At 43.6% G+C, this 20,553-nt stretch overlaps 1 protein-coding gene across 1 annotated transcript in view; it reads left to right on the forward strand.

The window, feature by feature from the left end:
* The window catches only part of CRHR2 (corticotropin releasing hormone receptor 2), a 141,403-nt gene extending 125,146 nt beyond the window's left edge, over positions 1-16,257 (forward strand). Inside the window, exon 13 of the mRNA XM_041490118.1 lies at positions 14,532-16,257. Coding sequence (XP_041346052.1) covers positions 14,532-14,672 — 141 coding nt within the window. The 3' untranslated portion in view covers positions 14,673-16,257. The remainder of the gene's footprint in view (positions 1-14,531) is intronic.
* Positions 16,258-20,553: the final 4,296 nt, after the last annotated feature.

Here is a 20,553-nt window from a genome sequence, read left to right on the forward strand (position 1 = left end):
TTCCCTAAATTCAGATATCTGGTGCTGCTGGGGAGGCTGCAGAGGATCTGAGGCATCCCTGTGGCTCTTACCAGCTGATCCAGGATCTGGAGAAGATTCTCATCTGACTGGAAAGTGGGAAAGCCAGGTGGGATCCAATGGGGCTCCTCAGTTGGCTCTGTGTCAGTAATTCAAGCCAGCCAATACAACCTTTTTGCTTTTTAAGCTTTTCATCAGCTTGGTTTACAATAGGCACCTCCAGCTGCTCACCTGAGCAGCTCCAGCGTGGGCTGGCTCTCCACTGCATGCCCAGACACCCTGCTGCCATGTGGGTACCCACAAAAGCTGAATTTGGGAGGGAAATCTTCCTTGTAGCATTTTTTGACACCCAATTTGCAACTTCCACTTGACTGACTAAACCATGGCAACTCTCTGACTGCTTCTTTGAGATGAGCCATAAGTCCAAACCACCCAAATATTAAATATTGTCTATTTCAAAATGTTGGGCTTGTCTTAATGTACTGTGAGAATGTATTTTTTGGAATATCATAAAGCTTTTACAGGATAGAATTTCCTGTTCTAGCCTCAGTTTTGTACAGCATCAAAGAAAACAGCAAACTCAGTGAATTTTCAGAGATTTCTGGGTGTGTAATCACACTGTCCAGAGCACAGATTTGCATTTTGCAGTACGCTGTTTTAAAAGCTGGGCTGCTCCCAGCCAGGCATCCCTACTAAAAGTGGTGATGAAGGCAATGCCACTCAATCCCCATGTACCAGATGGACCAGAGGTACCAGATTTTGTTGAAAAAAGGGAAACTTATGAGGAACAGCCTTTCAGTAGCCTGAAAGCTTCATAAAAATGACTGAAGCCTTGTTAGTATCTCTTCAGTGAGCCTGATGTTCCTGGCTCTGTGGTGGATGGGTTGATAACTTGCTGTCTCAGAAGGTTTTAAATACTTCAGGTTTTCCAGTTATAGCAGAGCTGGGTTCTTTAAATACATGTAAAGGTCTTTATCAGCTTACTCATACCCCACAGTGCCAGGCTTGCTCTGAATGATGACACAAGCAAAAAGCCTGGAAAATCCATCTATTTAAGCCTTAATAATGCTGTGATCTCAGCTCCATCCATCCCAGCCTGTGTTTGATACACATCCTGCTGGGTACTTACAAACTGCCAGTAACTGTCTGTAGTAGAGCTCAAAAGTTATGGATTGCCCTCAAAAAAAACCCCAAAAGTCCCTTCATAATATCTTCAAAGAGCGCTTCATGTCTGGGGGACTTGTCCTTTCACAATTTATGTGTTTCTTTTTGCTATTGGACTAAAAGCTGCTGCATTTAGTGGAGCAGAGAGGAAACACCATTGTAGGTTCCTCAGGTGTGAAAGAATGGCTGTAGGGATGTTCTACTCCCTAGGAAACCACATTAAAAACCCTGATTTGGGTTTTTTCCTGAGGCTCAGTGTGTGATTTCACTGAGTTTTCTCATCAGGAAGTATTTCTGAGGAAGAAGTAGAATAATAAGAAATAAAGGAACAGAGGTGATGTTGTTTTCAGCAGCCACTGAGGGACCCATGCAAAATTCCTTCCCTGTCAGGGCTGGAATTGGATGCAGCCTTTGCAAAGTTGTGCTGGATTTTAATATTCTCAGAATAAGGAGAGGCTACAATTAACCCCAGTCCCTTATGAGGAAAGGAAATTGTGCAATGAATTTACTGCCTGTGTTTTAAAGTGCATGTAGAGATTTTGCAGTGAGATTTAGTGAATGTTGAGACTATTTCTCAATCTGATGTGAAAATCACTTGGTTTGGGTACAGGGAAAGCATTAATAGCAGTTACTGGAATCTGAGCAAATGGCAGAAATATTACTTAAGGCTGCATTTTGATAGAGCCACAGGAAATGGAACCATGTGTCCTGACAAACCTGCATGAACTGAAAAATAAAGAGGAAAATTCTACTGGCTCTGGTAACTTTATGCTGTACCCTTCAGCCCAGTTCCCACAGTGTCTGAGCAGCACAGTCTGTGGAGCTTCAAAACCTCTGTACAACTAAAACTGGGTTCAAAAATCAAAATCAGCATCTTAGAAACACTCAGGATGTGAGAGGCTGTTCCAAAGGAGAGTTTGCCTACAGAGTTGGCAAGGGTTGGACTCGATGATCCCTATGGATCCCTTCCAAGCTGAGATATTTTGGGATTCAAGGATTCTATTCTGTGAAGTTTCTGTCCCTTTGTCAGAGTTCTGTCTGTGAAGTTTGGAAAATGAAACAGCTGAGAGTTTTTCCTCTGTAACTTCCATTGATTTAAACAAACATACCTCGAGATCTAACCAAAAATGACACCTTGGTAACATCTGATACCACCATAAAATGTCCTGATTTTCAGTGATTTTCTCTCACAAATGTGGTATCACCAGAGGGAAAAAGTGAAGCTTTAAAATTCAGTCCATGCAAAGAATTTCAAAAGAGATGAGTTTATTTCCTTAATTTTTGAGTGGACATTTGACCTGGGCATGCAGCCACCTCTCCTGCCCTCATTTCCACAGGACACAGTGCTTCACACAGCTCCTGGACTGGCTTTGTTGGCTGCATGGGAGAGGCTGTCAGGCCCTCAGCTGAAGATAAAACAAATCAGTAAATCAAAGAACCAATCTGAGACAATTAGGTTCAACCATCCACCACACACTGCCAAGCCTCCCACCAAACCATGACCCCATCCACAGCGTTTCAACACTTCCAGGGATGGGGATTCCACCATTTTGTCTGTCAGCCAGTTTCAATGCCTGACCACCCTTTCAGTGAAGAAAATTTTCCAAATATCCAATCTAAACCTCCCCTGCTGCAATTTGAGGCCATTTCCTCTTGTCCTGTCACTTCTGACATGGGAGCAGAGCCCAATCCCCCCGGCTGTCCCCTCCTGTCAGGAGTTGTGCCCTGACATGGGAGCAGAGCCCAATCCCCCCGGCTGTCCCCTCCTGTCAGGAGTTGTGCCCCCTGAGCCTCCTTTTCTCCAGGCTGAGCCCTTTTCCAGCTCCCTCAGTTGCTTCACATCAGATTTGTGCTCCAGACCATTCCCCAGCTCTGTTCCCTTCCCTGTTTCCAAGCCAACACCTTATGCACCAATTATTGCAGTGAATCCACGGAGGACAAGCAGTTTAGATCAAAAGTTTACAGCTTTTTATGTTCTTTTGTTTCTGAAAAGTTCAGAAGATGTTTTGAATGAAGTGCCTGTGCCATGGGTGGGCACAAGGGGCCGTTGGCACTTGACTCACTAATTTGTTTGGAGACTTTATGGAAAAAAAGTTACATTTTTTTGGACATAGAGAAACACTGGAGGGCAAAAATATGCAAATTGCATTTAATCCAAGTGGAAAAGAGCATCTCTGGACTTCCAAGAAAATTGACAATGAGAGGTTTCTGAGAAATTGAGGTGTTATGAAAACTGGCATAATGAAAAATCTGTATGCATTTGTGTTGAATGCCACTTCAGAAGACTGAATGCAGCTTGTGAACTTCTGTTTCAATGACTGCAAAAAAACAAGATACTCCTCAAACTTTTTTCAGTCAACTCAAAGATCACAAGACTGAATTTAATTTCAGATAACACTGGATTTTTAAAAAAGGGTTTAGGATGGATATTTTTGGAACAAGGATAGATGGAGTTAACTAGAAGAGCATGTAGTGACAGGACAAGGGGGAATGGCTTCAAACTGAAAGAGGGCAGGTTTAGATTGGATATTAGGAGGAAATTGTTCCCTGTCAGGGTGGTGAGGCCCTGGCACAGGGTGCCCAGAGCAGCTGTGGCTGCCCCTGGATCCCTGGAAGTGTCCAAGGCCAGGTTGGATGGGGCTTGGAGCGCCTGGGACAGTGCAAGGTGTCCCTGCCATGACAGGGGTGGGACTGGATGAGGTTTAATGTTCCTTCCAAGCCAGGCCATGCAGTGATTCTGTGAATGGTGTGAAACTGGGCTGGAGGGATGAATTCCCACACAACTCCTGCTGGACCCTTTCCACTGCAGGTCAGTTTTTACTTTCTTGAGTGAGCACCTTCTGCTCAGGGAAATGTCACCGTTGAGTCAGGAAGGGGAAGAAAGGTGACACTTGACTCCGTACATTCTCAGAGGCAAAAAGCTCCTTTTTTACAATCTTACTGTATTTCTAACCAACACCATTCACCCAGAACCTGAGTGGTTTTAATCAGCACCCCTCACATGATTGGCTAATTAAGGAAACACCCTTTGGTGAACATCTTAGGAGAAAACAACTGCTCAAAACACCAGCTGCAAGATTGTTTTAATTCTTTCCCTCAGCCTTCTCAAAACTCACCAGAACAGTTCCTGGGAAGGTTTATCTCTTTCTCTCTCTGACCAAACTGTCAGTATCCACAGGGGAAGATGGATTTCTCTTCTGCCTCCCAACATTTCTCTTCTGCCTCCCAACATTTCTCTTCTACCTTTCACTCATTCCAGACAAAGTTTCTTTAAAGGAAGATGGATCTTCCATCCAGTTCCCTTACTGATGTCATGTCTACCTTTTAGCCAGACTTTAACAGTGGTGGTTTTCTCCTGAGACAAACTAAAGCATCTCAGAGAGAGGCAAAGAGTGCATTTAAAGTGTTACATCTTCCAAAGAGGGCTGGCTGCACTCCTGCTACCTCAGCAGTGATGATGGAAACCAGAGGATAATAGAGGAATAAGAATCCCTGCTCCACAGATCACTTATCCTAGGTGCTTTATGCGATTTCCAGTTACCACCAGATCCCTCAGAGAGTTCAGTGATCCTTGCAAAGCTTTCCAGCCATGATGGGAGAGCTCAGCACAGCCATCCCAGAGCAGGACCTTGGGAATGGAGGTGACAGTGTTTGAAAAGAACCTACAAAGGGATGGTGCTTGATGAGGGGCTGCTCGGGGAAGAGAAGCTCCACTCTGAAGCTGAATGAAGGGAGCAAGGAACAATTAAACAGGGAAGTAAAAATATAATAGTGAGGATGATTAAGCACTGTAAGAGAGGCTCAAAGGTGTTTTGAGATCCCTGTCCTTGTTTGTACTCAAAATGACTTGATAAGACCCTGACATAATGTCAAATCTGGATAAAACCACTGTGCTGGATGTGCTCTGATCATGGCATGGGACCAGAGGCCTTCTGATGTCCCTTCCCACCTTAATCATTCTGTAATTCATGAGTATTGTATTTGCGGGGTCCCTCGTGGCAGGAAGGAATGATGAATCTGACTCCATATTCTCAGAAGGCTAATTTATTATTTTATTATACTATATTACATTAAAAAATACTAAACTAAACTATGCTAAAGAATACAGAAAGGATACTTACTCAATGCTAAAAAGATAATAATGAAAACTCGTGACTCTTTCCAGAGTCCCAACACAGCTTGGCACTGATTGGCCAAAGAGTCAAAATAATTCACAGCAGAAACCAATGAAACAACCTGCGGATAAGCAATCTCCAAACACATTCCACATGAGCAAAACACAGGAGAAGAGAACACAAATGAGATAAAATTTTTTTCCTTTTTCTCTGAGGCTTCTCAGCTTCCCAGGAGAAAAATCCTGGGTGAAGGGATTTTTCCAGAAAATGTGAATGCCACACATGAGTTCCGTGTCCATAATAAGGTGCTTTTCCTTCATTTCTATCTATATCAGGGATGGATACATAACCAGCCAGACCTGAGTCTGAAAACATCCTTTGAGAGCCTGAATTCTTAGCTCAGGACTCAGATTCAGTATTATCTGACCAATATCAATAATTATCCATGAATTGACATTTAAAATGCAATTAGCTGGCTTGGAGAGAAAACATCATGAGAGAGGAATAGATCAGATGCCACTGTAAATTATTCTCACAACAAGGTGCGAGGCAAAGATAAATATGTTTATTTTTTTTTCTGTTGACCCTTTAGCCAGGCATCATCTGTCTCTCAAAATCTGTTAAGCTCAAAGTGGCTTCCTTTGATCTGATCATCTTGGGAGGCTGTTCATTAGAAGTGCCAGCTCTGAGTCACCCCTGAAATGGTTACTCATGCCCTGCCCATCAGCCCAGGCAGACTCCACATTATTCATCCCGAGCCCAAAGGATGTGTATTAAGCATTCCTTAAAATCTCTGAATAAATACGAATATGGAGGTGGACTAGAGGGCTAAAGTTTAATCCCTTTGCCCTGAGGGTCCTTCCCCATCCCATTTTCTTCCTCATTACTCCATTGCTGATGTGAGGGTGACTCCAGAGCACCCCACAACAAAACCCAGGGGCTTGGGGTGGGCTGGGTGCACCCCTGGCCTCCTTCTGCTGTGGGAAGTTCTGGTCCTTTGTGGCCCAGAAGAAAGGAGCAGCATTTGTTTCCACAAAAAAATGTGTGGCAAATCTTTATGACTAGTCAGAATTGTTGCAGCCTCTTGAACTGTTATTTATGATAACAAAATTGCACTGCTATGGCCTTACAAATAAACTTTGATATCCCAGGCTTGCAGGTGCTGTGAAAATATCCCCAGATTGTAAAGAATTGCTGCCCAAGACCCTGGGAAAAAACAAACAAACAAACAAAAAAAAAAAAAAAAGGGGGATTGCAGACCAATTAAGCAGGATAAATTTTTTTTAGGCAGAAATAACAATTACATAAATAGTGGTGTGATGTAGGGTACCTCTTGAAACAAAAGCCAACATTCTGCCCAAGCTTTGTCTTTGAGCTTTGAGCCTTGCAGGTTGTTTTGACTACATCCCTTCCTGACCTCAGGAGGATTAAATACTGATAATGGCATCTTTCTGGGGATGTTCAGTTCAATATTTTTGTGATGGTAACATGAGCACCCTTGGCCTGCGGGGTTGGCTCTGTGGAGCCTTGCACAGGTGCCGTTGCTCAGAGATGCAGTTGATTTACAAAACAGGGATAAAGACTCTCCTGTGTCTCTGGGAACATTGGAACTCCTCACCTGGAGATGATCCAAGGTCTGCCAGCCCAGGGGTCTCCGTGCTGAGGCCACTCTGTTTCTTTGCTTCAAATAATTCTGTGCTTAATCCTTCCAAGGGCCTGGAGAGGTTTGACCAACACAACATTTGCTATTAAATACAGCATTTGCCATCCCTCCTTCCTGAGGAACACACTGAACCTTTGGAAAACTTTCAAAGTACCATTTAAGGCATCACCTTACATTTATTTAGGTTAAGTGTTGGATGGGATTTTCCCCACCCCTCAAATCTTAAACACTTAATACATGCACATAACCAGCTGAGCTTCTCACCTCCAGCTTCATTTATGGGCAGTGATTTACACAAATGAGACCTATTTCAGTTGTTTTTTTTTTAATGAGGTGTTGCCAATACCTTACTAAGTCTCTGCTGGATGCAGGGAGAGGCCAGGACTTCCAAAATCTCATGAAAATCAATTTCACTGCAGAGTCAGGCACAGTGAGAGCAGTGCTTTGAAATTTAAAGATCCATTTTGCTGGTCTGGACATTGCTTGAAAGTCCCTCGAGTTCATCTGTAGCTTGTAAACAGATCCATATAAAATTCATCAAACTTCCACAATTTGCAAAATTAAAGTCCAAAGTTACTCTCCAGTCACCTCCAACTGCAGCACAAGGATCTGAAACACAGCAAAAAAGGTGCTTAGATGTAGGTGGAAGTTGTTGAATTCACCACTGCAACCTGTTTTCAGGGAAAAAATCAAGTTTTTTTAAAGCCCATCGAGATGTGTGTAAGCCTTACTAATTTAATTAATTTGCCTTCCTATCAGGATTTCTGGGTATGAAAAGTGGCATTTGAGCAAAAAACTGAATCAGCCACAGACCACTGAACACCATGAATATACAGATGACACGTGAGGAAGGAATTGTTCCCTGTGAGGGTGGTGAGGCCCTGGCACAGGTGCCCAGGGAAGCTGTGGCTGCCCCTGGATCCCTGGCAGTGTCCCAGGCTGGGCTGGATGGGGCTTGGAGCACCCTGGGACAGTGGAAGGTGTCCCTGCCCATGGCAGGGGCTGGAATGAGATTATTTTTAAGCTTTAAGGTCCCTTCCAACCCAAACCATTCTGCTATGCTGTGATTATTCTACAGACAGAGAGTGTTGTTTTTTTTTGTTTTTTTTTTTTTTAATTTTTTATAAGGGTTAACGTTGGGATTAAATGTTTAAGATGGTATTTTTTGTTTGGATTTATTAGTTTATATTATAGTTTTATAAGTTCTGAGTTCTATAGTACTTTAATAAATTAAAAATGGAGCTGTATCTTTTTTTTTAATAAGGTTTTTTTTAAGGATAAATGGTTTCATTAAGAAATTATATTTAATTTTTTTATTTTTAACTTAATAATTAATTACTTGTGGTTTGTCATGTGGATATCTTTATTTCATTATATAATACTACTTAAACTCATAAAGAAGAAGATGAAGAAGAAGGATTCATTTCTGTTTTAAAACTTTTGTTTTATACATCTATATTATCATATTTTAAACTTTTAAACTTTTAAGTTTTTATTATTTGATATGATATACTTTTATTTAAACTACACACTTAAAATTTTAGTTTTATTATGCAATTTTGGAAGATTTCTCTTTTTTAGGTTAATTGTAGTGTTCTTTGTGGGATTTGTTAGTACAGAAAGGTTACAATTTTTAGCAATTAGGGATTCTAACAAGGGAGGACCTGCTGTCCTTCTGGCCCTCACTTGTGAACACTTCCAGGTGAGGGATGTCACCTGGGGACAGAGGATGGTGACATCCCAGTAGCCTTAATTCCAGCTTCCATTGCTGTGGCAGCTCATTTATTCCTACTCTTTCTACCAGACACATACATAACTATTATATCTTAGTGTATATAAATATTTATTTATTTATTTATTTATTTAAATTAATTGATTAATTAATTAATATTTTAATTATGTATTATTTAATATTTATTATATAATGAATAATATAATATTATATATTATATTTAGTGTCTTTCTATATATAAAATACTCTATTTTAGTATATTTTAGTATTATTATGCCCAAAAGCCCCAGGTGAATGGGCCCCTTTGTTCTGTGTAAGTGGGTCAAAACTTCTTCCTCTCTGCTGATGACACACGACATTTCTTCCAGAATCTGATTTTTAGTGTTACTCAAGGCTCTTTTCTCAGCTCATTTCCAGTTGAAATGCAGTTTCTTGCAGTTTCTTGCAATTTCTTGCAAATGAAATTTTTTGCAGTTGATGGCTGCAAGAAATTAGCCAGCAGCCAGTGTCTAGCACAGGTAATAGCAGCACCAAGTTGATGTCCATTTTGTCAACAGAAAACCCGCTCTAAATGTTTTCATTCTTCTCTCCATCTCTTTCATTGGTTTTGTGGAGGAGGAGGAAGAAGGTTTTTAACAATATTTTTTATTTAATATGATCAAAAAGTTTGACAATTCCCCCTGGATAGGTGATCCAGTCAGAAGAGAAAAAGTCACCCACTTATTTCCTTTCATCCCATTATCCAAATCCTTTTCCTTGACTGTTCCAAAGCAGTGCCCACACTCTGCAGGCACAAATAATGTTGGCAAACCTGATTTGACCACAGCTCAGAAACTCTGATTATTCACTCTACACAAAGCAGAAAGAGCTGAAAAGGGTCATTCTGAAAAAGGATTTGCAAGGAAAAGACAGACCAAGGGTCAACACAGGCACCCACTGTGTGCTCAGAGCAAGGGAAATTTTGTTCCTCTCAAGCAAATAAAGTTGCACAGAGGTGAGGCTGATAATTTGTGTTCCCAGGATTCCTTGTGGAGCTCTAACCACTGATGACAGCCTGGAGCATCCTTGGGCAGTTTCAGGTCATAAATGTGCTAATGCTGACTCTGGGACATGGTCTTGACTCTAGAAATGCTTGATAAATAGAGGAGGCTGCTCTTACAGAGATTAACAACAATGTTTGATAGTTGATTTTTGCATTCTCTTTTTCTTTTACTCTTCCACTGTGCTATAGCTTTTTTTGGTGCCTTTTAGCCACTGCCAGTTTTTTCTTTTCTTCCCTAAAGTTAACCTAGCATCTTGTTTCTGAGTTCAAGTACAAGATAAAAATTTGACCTTAACCTTCTCTGCTTGCACTCCGGTCACATACTAATTGCAGTTAATTATTCTGTCATTAAAAAATGCTTTGCCCTCACCTTCGAAAGTGCAGAGCCCATTTCCATGTGCCCAGTCCATTAGGAATGGCTCCAGCTGTACAAGAAGACAGCATTTTTGTTTGGTTTTTTTTTTTAATCCTGTCTCAAACCATACCACAAAAGCCAACTGCTTGTTCAGACTCACATCTTTATCTCCAGGTGGCTCTTTTTGACTTGATTGGCTTGAAGCACAAATGATAAATCTAATCTGGCTTCACTGGCTGCGTAAGTATCTCTTCAGACTGGTTGCTCAGGGAAAAAAAAAAAAAAAACCCACAACAACAAAAAATCACACACGAAAAAAACAACAACAAAAAAAAAAACCCAAACAACAACAACAAAAAAAAAAAAAACAACCTACAAAATTTCACTGCAGAAGAAAGGAGGAAAATTTTCTCTAACAGTATCTCTTATTTGGTGACATCTGGGGAGAAAGGAGCATTTGAGAAGCAACATCCCTCTGCATCTCAGGTCTTCATGGGACAGTTTCCCATGACAGTGGTCTGACACTTCATGTGTTACTTAAACCTTAGTAAACCTTGGTCTGAGGTGCCCAGCATTCAGTTAGGCTGGGTTTGTACCCAGAAGAGCAAGGACTTTTTCATCCCACATGTCTGAGTGCCATCCTCAAGGGAATTGTCTCTCTTTCTCCACTGTCTGTACTGGAAGCATTAATAATGGGACCAATTATTGGATGGGGCTTGGAACAAACCCTTGGGCGAGGGTTAGGCCTCGGGTTAGGCTTTTGAAAACCACAAAGCCCAGGGCTCCAGGTGCACTGCAGCTGAAAAGGGCATCCCAGGGGGAACACCAAACTGCCACAACATGCCTTCCTTCTCACCTTTTTCCCTGGTCCTGTGGAAGGTGTCCCTGTCTGTGACAGGGGGCTGAAATAAAATGAACTTTAAGGTCTTTTCCAGCCCAAATTATTCAGTGATTCTGTGATAATTGCCAAGATTAGGTGTGAGTCTGTCAGGGGAGGTGCCCCCCTTGCATGGACTGTGGCACATGGATTTGCCTCTGGGTGTGTTTTATATCCTCCCTCCCATCCAGAATCAGGGGCAAGGATCCCTCTGCCACTGCAGGTGGAACCGTGGTAGGTTTGCAAATAGTGAATTCCCAGAAAAGTACCACACCGTGGCACGGCTTTCCAGTGTTCCTCCCGTTTTCCCAGTGAGCCAGGATGGTCAATTTGGGGAGAAGGGGATGATGGTCAGCAGTCCAAGCTGCTGCAGTTTGTGATTGAGTCCATCCATCTTGACTCTGTTGTTTCATATAACTGTGCCATTCAACTAATTTTATAACCTGACCAAACCCCATCATGAAACTGGTGGAGAGGTGTTGTAGCTACTGCTCCATAATGAGAGGCTCTTCCAGAAATCCTCTGCACTGTTGTTTAATCACATTGTTCTCATTCTCATCTCCAAATCATTCATGATGGTCATGTTCTTCCTGGCAGTGTTGTCTTTAATTCCCCTTTTATTGGGTGTTTTCTCTTTCTCCAGTTCTATTCCCTCATATTCTTTGTTTCATTAGGTTCTGTCGGACCCCTACTAAGTGTAAAAAACATTATTACTTATATTGAAACAAATAATTGATTGAAAATTAGAAGAAACCCAGAGTAGCTTTCTCCTCACCTTACCTTAGAAATCTGCAGCTGCTTGTCATAAATCACAGAATCACAGCATCAGTTAGGTTGGAAAAGACCTCTGAGATCACTGAATCCAAGCTATGACCTAAAACCACCATGTCAACCATGGCAGTAGCACAGATCACAGGTAGCTGAGAACACAACCAAAGAAATAAATCCTCTGCTCTGATTTGCCCAATCTCTGCCTCTAGAAGGGCTCTGATAGAAAAGTCACATTTCCAGGTTCAGGATTCCTCCGAAAAGGCACAAAGAGACAATTACAAAACTGTTTTCCAGGCTGGTACTCGTAAAGCTGCAGTATTCCACGGACAAAGCTGTGCTGGGAGGGGATTGTTTGCTCAGTTTCTCACAGGCAGTGCTACAGCCCAGGGCTCTGAAAGCCCACCCAGAAATGGGGAAATTTAAACCAGCCAAGAGAAGGAGAGCAGTTTCCCCTTTTCTGTGTCCTCCTTGTGAATTCTTCTGTTTTAACCATCAGGCCTTCACCCTGTTCATCTGGAGCACCTAGGACTGACAGGGTGTGGTTTGGGTTGGAAACATCTCCAATCCTGGAGCTCTTCAACTTACCTGAGCACCCTTAGAAAGAATATCTGAGCTGCTCCGAAGTGGGGCTGGAGACTGTGTGTTCCTTGTGTTTTGAGTAGACCTCACAGAGCCCCTGCAGACAGTCCCCAAGCTTTCAAAGAAATTAAGAAAAGCAGTGATTCTTCATCTCTGGGCAATTTTTTTTCGACTCCACCTTGCCTGCAGCCCCAGTGGTGGTGACAGACAGGCCCAGGGTGGCTTTGATTGACCTCACCCAGGTGCTGAGAGCTGAGAACCTGTGCCAGCGTGGGCTTCCCAGGCTCTGAAAGCTCCTCCCAGGCCTTGTGCAGTTGCCATGGCAGCTGGTGCCCTTGAGGTTTCCTCCACAACAGCATCACTGCTGATAATACCCAGAGTTCCCCTTGTCCGTGGTAATATGGGGCTTAAAACAATCCTTTACTTCTGGGGAGATGCAGTGAAAATAAGTGCATTATAAAGACTAAAAAATATCTGTGGTTAGATGTCAATATTGTGTGAACTTACCTAAATTTATAATCCAGACATCTTAAATAGAGCTTGTTGTCTAGACTCATTTTATAACCAATTAAAGGAAATAGGTATTTTTCATCTGACCACAAATATCTGGCTTATTTTGGGCACCTGCTTTAGAAGGAGATGAATCATCCCCTTTGACCACACTGACTGGTTCCCTCTTGGTCAGAAGGAGGTCTATAGGTCAGTAGTTGAGGTGTAATGTCTATATTACATTATTTGTAACCCCTCTTTGTAAAAAAAAAAAAAAGGTTTTGGTAAAGGAGGCTTTGATATAGAAGTTTTATGTAACAATGCTTCTTTCAAAGTTCACCAGATTCCAGGTTGGCAGCAGAACATCAGCATCCTTTCCAAGTGTCATGAACAGTCCAGACTTTGGACTCTCCAGGAAGCTGGGCCCAGATTCCTCTCACCTAATTTTGTAGGCTTATTTATCTCCCTGGGCTAGGGGTTTGAATTGGTTTCCTCTCTACAGTAAGCAGATATTGACAAGAATATCCAGAAATTGGTCCAAGTGCTTCATGCCAGGTTCTGACTTTGAATCTTCCCTGCCAGGGATTTTGCAGGGATTTGGTCTATTTTAGGAGTATTTCAAGCCTTCCCTCCCACTGTGTTTGAGGTTTAGGGTTCCTTTCTTCTGTTTTTCTCTTGCTTGTTTATGTATATATTTGAGCCAGAGTTCCTGGGCTCTTTCTGTACTCCATGCGGGGGAAAAAAAAAAAAAAAAAAAAAACACTAAAATTCAAGGTTCATCTGACCTATTGGTTAGCACCTGCTTGAGGTTGACCTTCTGCTGATGTGGAGCAACTTCCACTGCCTGCTGGAGGTGCTCACAGGGCTGGCTCAGGTGTGCCAGAGCTTGGTTAGATCCCCTGTGCTTCTTCACATACAAGGGCAGCAGGGGCCCCTGGGATGGGGCTCTCCAAGAATTCCATCAGGTCTTGGACAGACCTTGGATGCACCATCCATCCACCCATCCTGAGGGCTTGATTCAGTTGTGAATGTTTAGGCCTGTTTGAAATGCTGTGGAGTATTTAAGGTACCGGATACGAGACATGAGGTGGGTAAAATGTTTTTCCTTGAGTCAAGCACTCAAGAGAATATCCATGAATGAAAAGCTCCCATTCAGGCATCTCAGTCAGTCCCTGTGATGCCTTGAGAAGCTGACCTGGAACAGAGGCTAGACAGAGTTGGAGGAATAAAGTAGGGATTTATTAAAAAGGCTTTCAAAGGATACACCTTGGGCAGTACAAGAGCCTGGCCGTGGCTCTACCCAGGATGGACCCAAGATGGATGCAAGGTCATGAGTTTTTACACTTTTATAAGTTTTGGTCCATTTCCATGTTGGGGTTAATTGTCCAATTATAGCTTCAGGTTTTGCAGTCCCATCCTTCCAGTTTGCTCTCCTCAATTCACAGTTGTTTGTATATTTGGGCCTGAAGCTGCAGCAGTGTCCTTGGTTCTGGGGCTGGAAAACTGACTAAACTGTGAAGAGAACTTGCTAACACTCTATATGAAATTCAGAGTTATATACCAATACAGTACAGAATCTGGGAAATATTAAAGCTAAAATTCAAGGCATCATTCCCCCCCTTTAGAGGCTTAAGGCATCACCTGTGACAGTATTGTCCCAGCACTGTCCAGCATCCCTTTACACCCAAAATTGTGCCTTCACCTTCCCCCCTGTGCTTCTCCCCAGGTCCGTTCTGCTGCCAGGAAGAGGTGGCACCGCTGGCAGGACCACCACTCCCTGCGGGTGCGTGTGGCACGGGCCATGTCCATCCCCACGTCCCCCACGCGGATCAGCTTCCACAGCATCAAACAGACCGCGGCCGTGTGACCGCCCCACGGACACCACCACCACGCCGTGGCCTTCGGAGCCCTCCTGTCTTCACTCCCACCCCTCAGCCCCTTCCTGCAAACTCTCCTCCTTTGGCCTCGCTGATCTCTTTCCAGTGAAGGGCCCCATCCTGTCTCTCATCTCCCACGTCCGTGATGCTGCTTGGAGGCAACCAGGAAAAAGCCTCTTGGAGCTGGTGGTGGTAAAACAAAGAAAGAACAGGTTCAACCCTGACTGCATCCTGTGGAAGTTCACAGTGCAAAGTCTAAAACAGCACACTGGCAGGAATAATTAAATTTTTTTTTTCTCCTTCCTTTCATTTTTTTTGTTTTTATTCCCCTTTTTGTATTGTGGTGAACAAAGACTATTTTGAACACACTGCCCATCTCACCTTGTACATTGATTCCCAATTATTTCAACAGTTTTGGTGTATAATAGCCCATCCTTTTCTTGTTTTCTTTGTAAAAAAGTTTCTTCTGTGCAAAACTGTCATTTGAGAACTTGTGGCAGCAAGAAAAAGAGCGCCTGAAAGGTGGTGTGAAAAGCCTGAAATTATCTGCCTTCACCATTTCCCTCTTGGACAGACTGGGAATTGTCACGGCATCACTGGACTGTTCCACCAGGGCACTTTGCCTGGTGAGTGCCATGCCCTGCTCTTACACAGATTTTCAAAGGACAGGAGTAGCTCGAGGTAGCTCTACAAAATACTCTTATTCCTCTTAGCCCCACGCTTCCAGAACAGTGTAAATGGAAAGCCTTTGGAAAGTGATTTGTTTTCAGCTCAGAGCATCAGGGTGGGGAAGGACAGCTCTTCTGGGTTTAAAAAACACAAAAGGGAAGCACTGTAAAGATAATAAGGATGACAAGAGGATGTTTGTGTTCCAAGGATAATGCTGCCTGCTGCACAAAGGTATCTATTGAGCATTTTGAAATAGAGCAGTTGTATCTACCAGGCTTTTTATGTGATGTTCAAGAATACTGTATATTTTCAATAATAAACACTACTCTGGGTTGGTTTCAATAAAACCAGGCATCTTTTTTTTTAACTCTGGAAAGGAAGAAGACACCTGTCTTGAGAGTGGTTTTGCAGCTAAGATCAGGGAAGGAAATCCTGTTTGATAATGAGCAAAGAAGAAGAACAACCTCGTGATAAAATCCTAACAAGGGGGCATTTAAATGCAGGAAGAATTGCCTCCCTTCTCAGCTCGTGGTTTTATACTGGATCCCTGTCCCTCTGCACTCTCTCCACTGGGCTTTGCCACGGCAGTAAGAAAAATGTTGTGTTATGTATTCTCCATTACCTGCATCTCAACAGAGCTGGAGTAATTGCTCTTTCCACTTTTATCAAGCTTACTCTGAATTTTCTTCAGATGTTTTATGGGACTTCTCAGCACGAGCTTGATTTAAACCTCCAGATTTATGTTGCTCTAGTTTTCAGGGGCTGGAAAATCTCTTGGAAAAAACACTGTTATAAATCCCCTGCTTATGGGGGGTGGGGAGGGATGTCTGTCCTAACAGTTCAGTCATATTCAACTTTGAGCTTGCTGGCAATGAACAGCAAATTTAAATAAACAGCATTTTGTAACTTTTCCCTCTTCTAACTCATTTGGATTCATGTGCCTCAAAGAGATAACAGAGGGAGGAAGGAGATTTGAGTGCCTGATGAGAGAGGAGCAGGTCAGTGCTTTTATTCATCCCAGTAGCAATGCACAGCCCCTGGCATCCTGTGTTTGAAGGGAGGGACACACCTACAGGTTAGAAACATGTACAGTGAGTATCTCTGTGTTTGCTCTGACTCTGGGCCGTGCTGGGATGAAAAAGGGATTTGCAAAGCAGCAGATTCTGTCCGAAATTGCAGGTTATTGGTGCTGCCAGGAGTGTAGCAGACATCCAGACATGGAGCAGGTCTGAGCAGAGAAGAAACTTGGCAGCTGAAGCAGTGAACTAATGGTTAATTTTGGGATCCTTTGGAGGTTAGAGTTTACCTCAGTGAACCACTGGAATGTATCAGTGCCAGGGCACCCACTTTGTGCCAGTGTTTTGGGCTATTGCTGCAATGCCCCTAGTTTCACGTACAATCATATTCCATGAACATTTAAGACAATAAATAGGTGAAGACAGTTAAATCTGATTTGTGACTTAGTAAGTCCCACTGCACTTGGTACCTACCCAAGGAAATTTGCAGCTTGAAGAAAATTAAAATAACCTTTTAGACTCCGCAAGCTCTCACCCCCAGGACTTCGGAAGAAGTTCACAGTTCACTTCCCTGACAGCAATTGTGCTGCTCCTGTCTCTGCTGCACTGTCTGGTCCCAGAGGTGAACAGCTAACATCTGTCACCAACAGCATTTGGCACATCCAAGCTGGATGACACAATGCTCACCTTTCCTGGGAACAGCAGCCAAAGTAGCTGCTGATGACATCCCAAGGCATGGGGCTGCTCAGAAATGGATTAATTTGAGTTTAGCTCTTTGGAAATCAGCCCAGGAGAAAAACACCTGGGAGCAAAACAGATAAGCAAGAACTTAGATTTTCCCTGGGTAGCCCTTGATAAAAATGCTGGAGGTGAGTCACACACCTTCATGTCAAGAAAACAAATAAATATTTCTGAATTTGCACTGAGTGATGTTGATGTTGCCTTTTAACAGTGAATCAGTGGTTTGATGATTATCCAGGATACCTGTGAGCAGAGCTGCTGAGATGTTCCCCAAATCACAGGGGAGTTCCTTGGCCACGTGTGGCCTCTCCTGAAGGTGAGGACTTGGCTGAGGAGCAGCAGTGTGGAAAAGCATCCAGGGAGCTCATGGATGCTGAAATCAACCCAAACCAGGCGTGTGACCTGGCAGCAAAGCTCTGTTTTGATGGAAGATGTTTTGAAGGAAATTATTATTCCCTTCTACTTTGCACTCCTTAGATCACAGCCAGTTGCTGTGCCCAGATTGGTGACCCCAGTACAGGAGATATTAATAAACTAAAGCAAGATCAGCCACAGGGACACCAAGATGCTCAGGTCTGGAGCACTCTCCATGTGCAGAGATGCAAAAGGACCTGATTCAAAATGAGGAAAGGATTTTGGATGGAGCTAACAACAGCCTGCCAGTACCTCAAGGTTGCTGACACACCCAAGACCTTCACAATAGTTTGAGACAGGAGGAACAAGCAAACTGTAACAAAAAAGGGCCAGATAAGATGGAGAAAGGAGGAAGTTTGTCCTCATAAAGACAGTTAAGCAGTGGGAGAGGTTTCCCAGTGAGGGTGGGAGATTCTTTGAGGATTTTTCAAGACCCAAATGGATAAAGCCCTGAGCAACATTCTGAGCCTGCTGTGAGTAGGGGGTTTGGACTGGAGACCTCCTGAGTGCCTTACAACCTGGATTATGCTGTCCTTCTAGTACTGGTATTGTCAGTCATGCCTCTAAGACAAGAGAAGAATGAACATGATCAAAGTTTGGCCTTTTTTCCATGTGCACCTCAGAGGTTTTGGAAACAGGCTCATGTCTCCTCTCTTCAAAAGAAGCTTCTTCCTTTGCTGTCTCCTGGCAGGAAGGCAAAGATGAATAAAGTCACATTCTTTAGGGAAAACTCTCCTCTTTACTTTGTGATGCCTTTTAAAGCCATGTGTCCCTTTCAACAAAATAATAATTTATGGCACGAGTCTGGGATGATTCAGATGCAGCTTTTGGATCAGCAGGAACAGTCTCAGCTCATCAGTGCCAGGAAAATGGTGGTGGATCTGTTGGAGTGACAGCATCTGTGCACGTGTGAGTCTGTCTGTGTGTTCATGCACACGTGTGTCCATGGCCCCCTGTGCATTTGAAGAAAGTGGATCAAATTACTCTGGATTTATAGCTTCTTGTGCAGGAGGAAAACAAAGCTGCTCGTGTTCAGTGAGTCATTATGGAAATGAACGACTATGAGCATTCAAGTGCTTGAAACAAGACTCTCCAAGGCTCTTCCAGGAAAATGTTTGCAGTGCTGAGCACTGCAGATCATGTGTGTGCCAAGTGGAGTGGGGCACAAGTGTAAGCTGACTTTGGATCTGGCCTAATTGCTTTCCTCTGACACTATTTAAATACTTTTTTCCCCTTCTCCTTTGCAATAAATGCCCAGTTCCAGCTTGCAGTGGAGCCAGCTGTGCTGCAGTTACTGGGATGCAGTGGTTTAGGATTGGGTTTGGGTTCCACCACTGAACATGTGCAGGACAGCCAGAGGACTGGGGCCTGAGCACGGGGTGTGGAATCCACAGCTCCAGCTTCCAGCACAGCATCACACCCCTGGGGATGTGCTCTGCAGTGAGAGAACGTCGTGTTTCCACCCCTAATGGCTCTGGGGTGGGAAATGTGGTTTGAGTGCTGAGATGGAGTCACTCAGGACAGTGTGGGGCAGGGGGCTGGGCAGAGAGGGGTTGTGAAGGGACAGGCCATGCTCTGGCCACCCTGGTCTCTGGTCAGACTCATGGTTTCATTGCTACCTGCTCCTGCAGACAGCCACCACAAGGCTCTTCTCTTAGTCCATGGGGAGAAAAAATAGCAATTTTGGGATTACAATCCTCTGAATACTGGAAAAGGAAAGGATGTTGTAGGTTCATGAGTGTGAAGGTTTCACATAAATCCTTCAAATTTTCATAGAATAATTCACTTCATTCCTTTGCTTATGTACGTCTTCCACAGAGCTGGAAGCATCTCAGGAGAAACTTTTAGAAAAGAGATCATATCTATAAATTTACTGATGGTAAAATATGTAATTAAAACAAAATCCTGGATCACCTGGACAATCCTGTTGGGTTCTACACTGGTTTCTTAAGTTTCTCCACTTGCTAATTAGTGCAGGAGAAAGCAAATCCTTCTGGTTGGTTTAATTACCAAAGAGCAGTGCTATAGTGACCTTGTGCTCTGAGGGGCCAAAGCTTTAAAGAAGAACTCTGTCGCTATAGGACACAAAATAAAATTATGTGGACACTGGAATCTTTAAGGTAAAAAGAAGGGAGGTTTAATTTCTCACTCCAACATTTATAGATTTTCAAAAGTGACAGTGGATTGGAGGGTGACAGTGCCACCTCTCCAATGACACTGGACAAACCAACAGTCCATCAAATTTCTTCCTCCTCCAGAAAAAAAAAAGCAAAACAATTCATTATTTACATAAAGTGCGTGAAAAAGTTCGTTACAAGAATGTAAACATCAGAAGGCTTAGAAGAACTCAGAAGAACAGGGTGACAGAACTCCTCCAGCTTCAATGAGTTTCCCAGATGCTAAGGAGCCTGCCAGGCTCCAGGAGGGCTGTGTGTGCTCAGCACTGTCCAGGGGCAGTGAAATGACCCTCCTGACTCATCTCCCCTCTGCACTCGAGGGCTGCAAGGGCTCCTGTCAGAGGCTGAGCCAATTAATTGCACTCTGCTGATTGGCACGTGTCAAACCAGTGGTTCAGCCTGCCGGGGTGGCAGCAGGACAAATTGCAGTGGGGGCACAGGGAGCAGCACCAGCACCCTGCAGGGGTGCCCTCAGGGTCCAGCAGGGCTCTGTTCATCACTGGCACGGTGCTAATGAGCTGGAATAGTGGTTAACCCGGCTCATCCCGACCCTGGCCAGCCACAGCCAGCCTAAAAGTGCACTTCCACAGTAGAAATCCTGCATGGCTTGCCTGGGATTTGGTGGTTGACTCATGCTGACCTTTGCTGGTTGCTGACTTCAGCCCAGCAGTTCAGCCAGGGGCCAATGGATCAGCAGTGGCAGCCCAGGGATCCTGGCTCAGCAGGGATCCCCTGCAGTGGGAAACAGGGATTGCTGTGCCTAGCAGGACAGGAACGCTGGCTCTGAGTGCAGCAAAGCAGGGCAGCCCAGCTGCTGCTGGGGGACATCTGAGGTTGCCATGGGTTTATGTCTC

This window comes from Pyrgilauda ruficollis, unplaced genomic scaffold, assembly GCF_017590135.1.
Source record: "Pyrgilauda ruficollis isolate IOZ18807 unplaced genomic scaffold, ASM1759013v1 scaffold12, whole genome shotgun sequence".
Classification (NCBI taxonomy): Eukaryota; Metazoa; Chordata; class Aves; order Passeriformes; family Passeridae; genus Pyrgilauda; species Pyrgilauda ruficollis.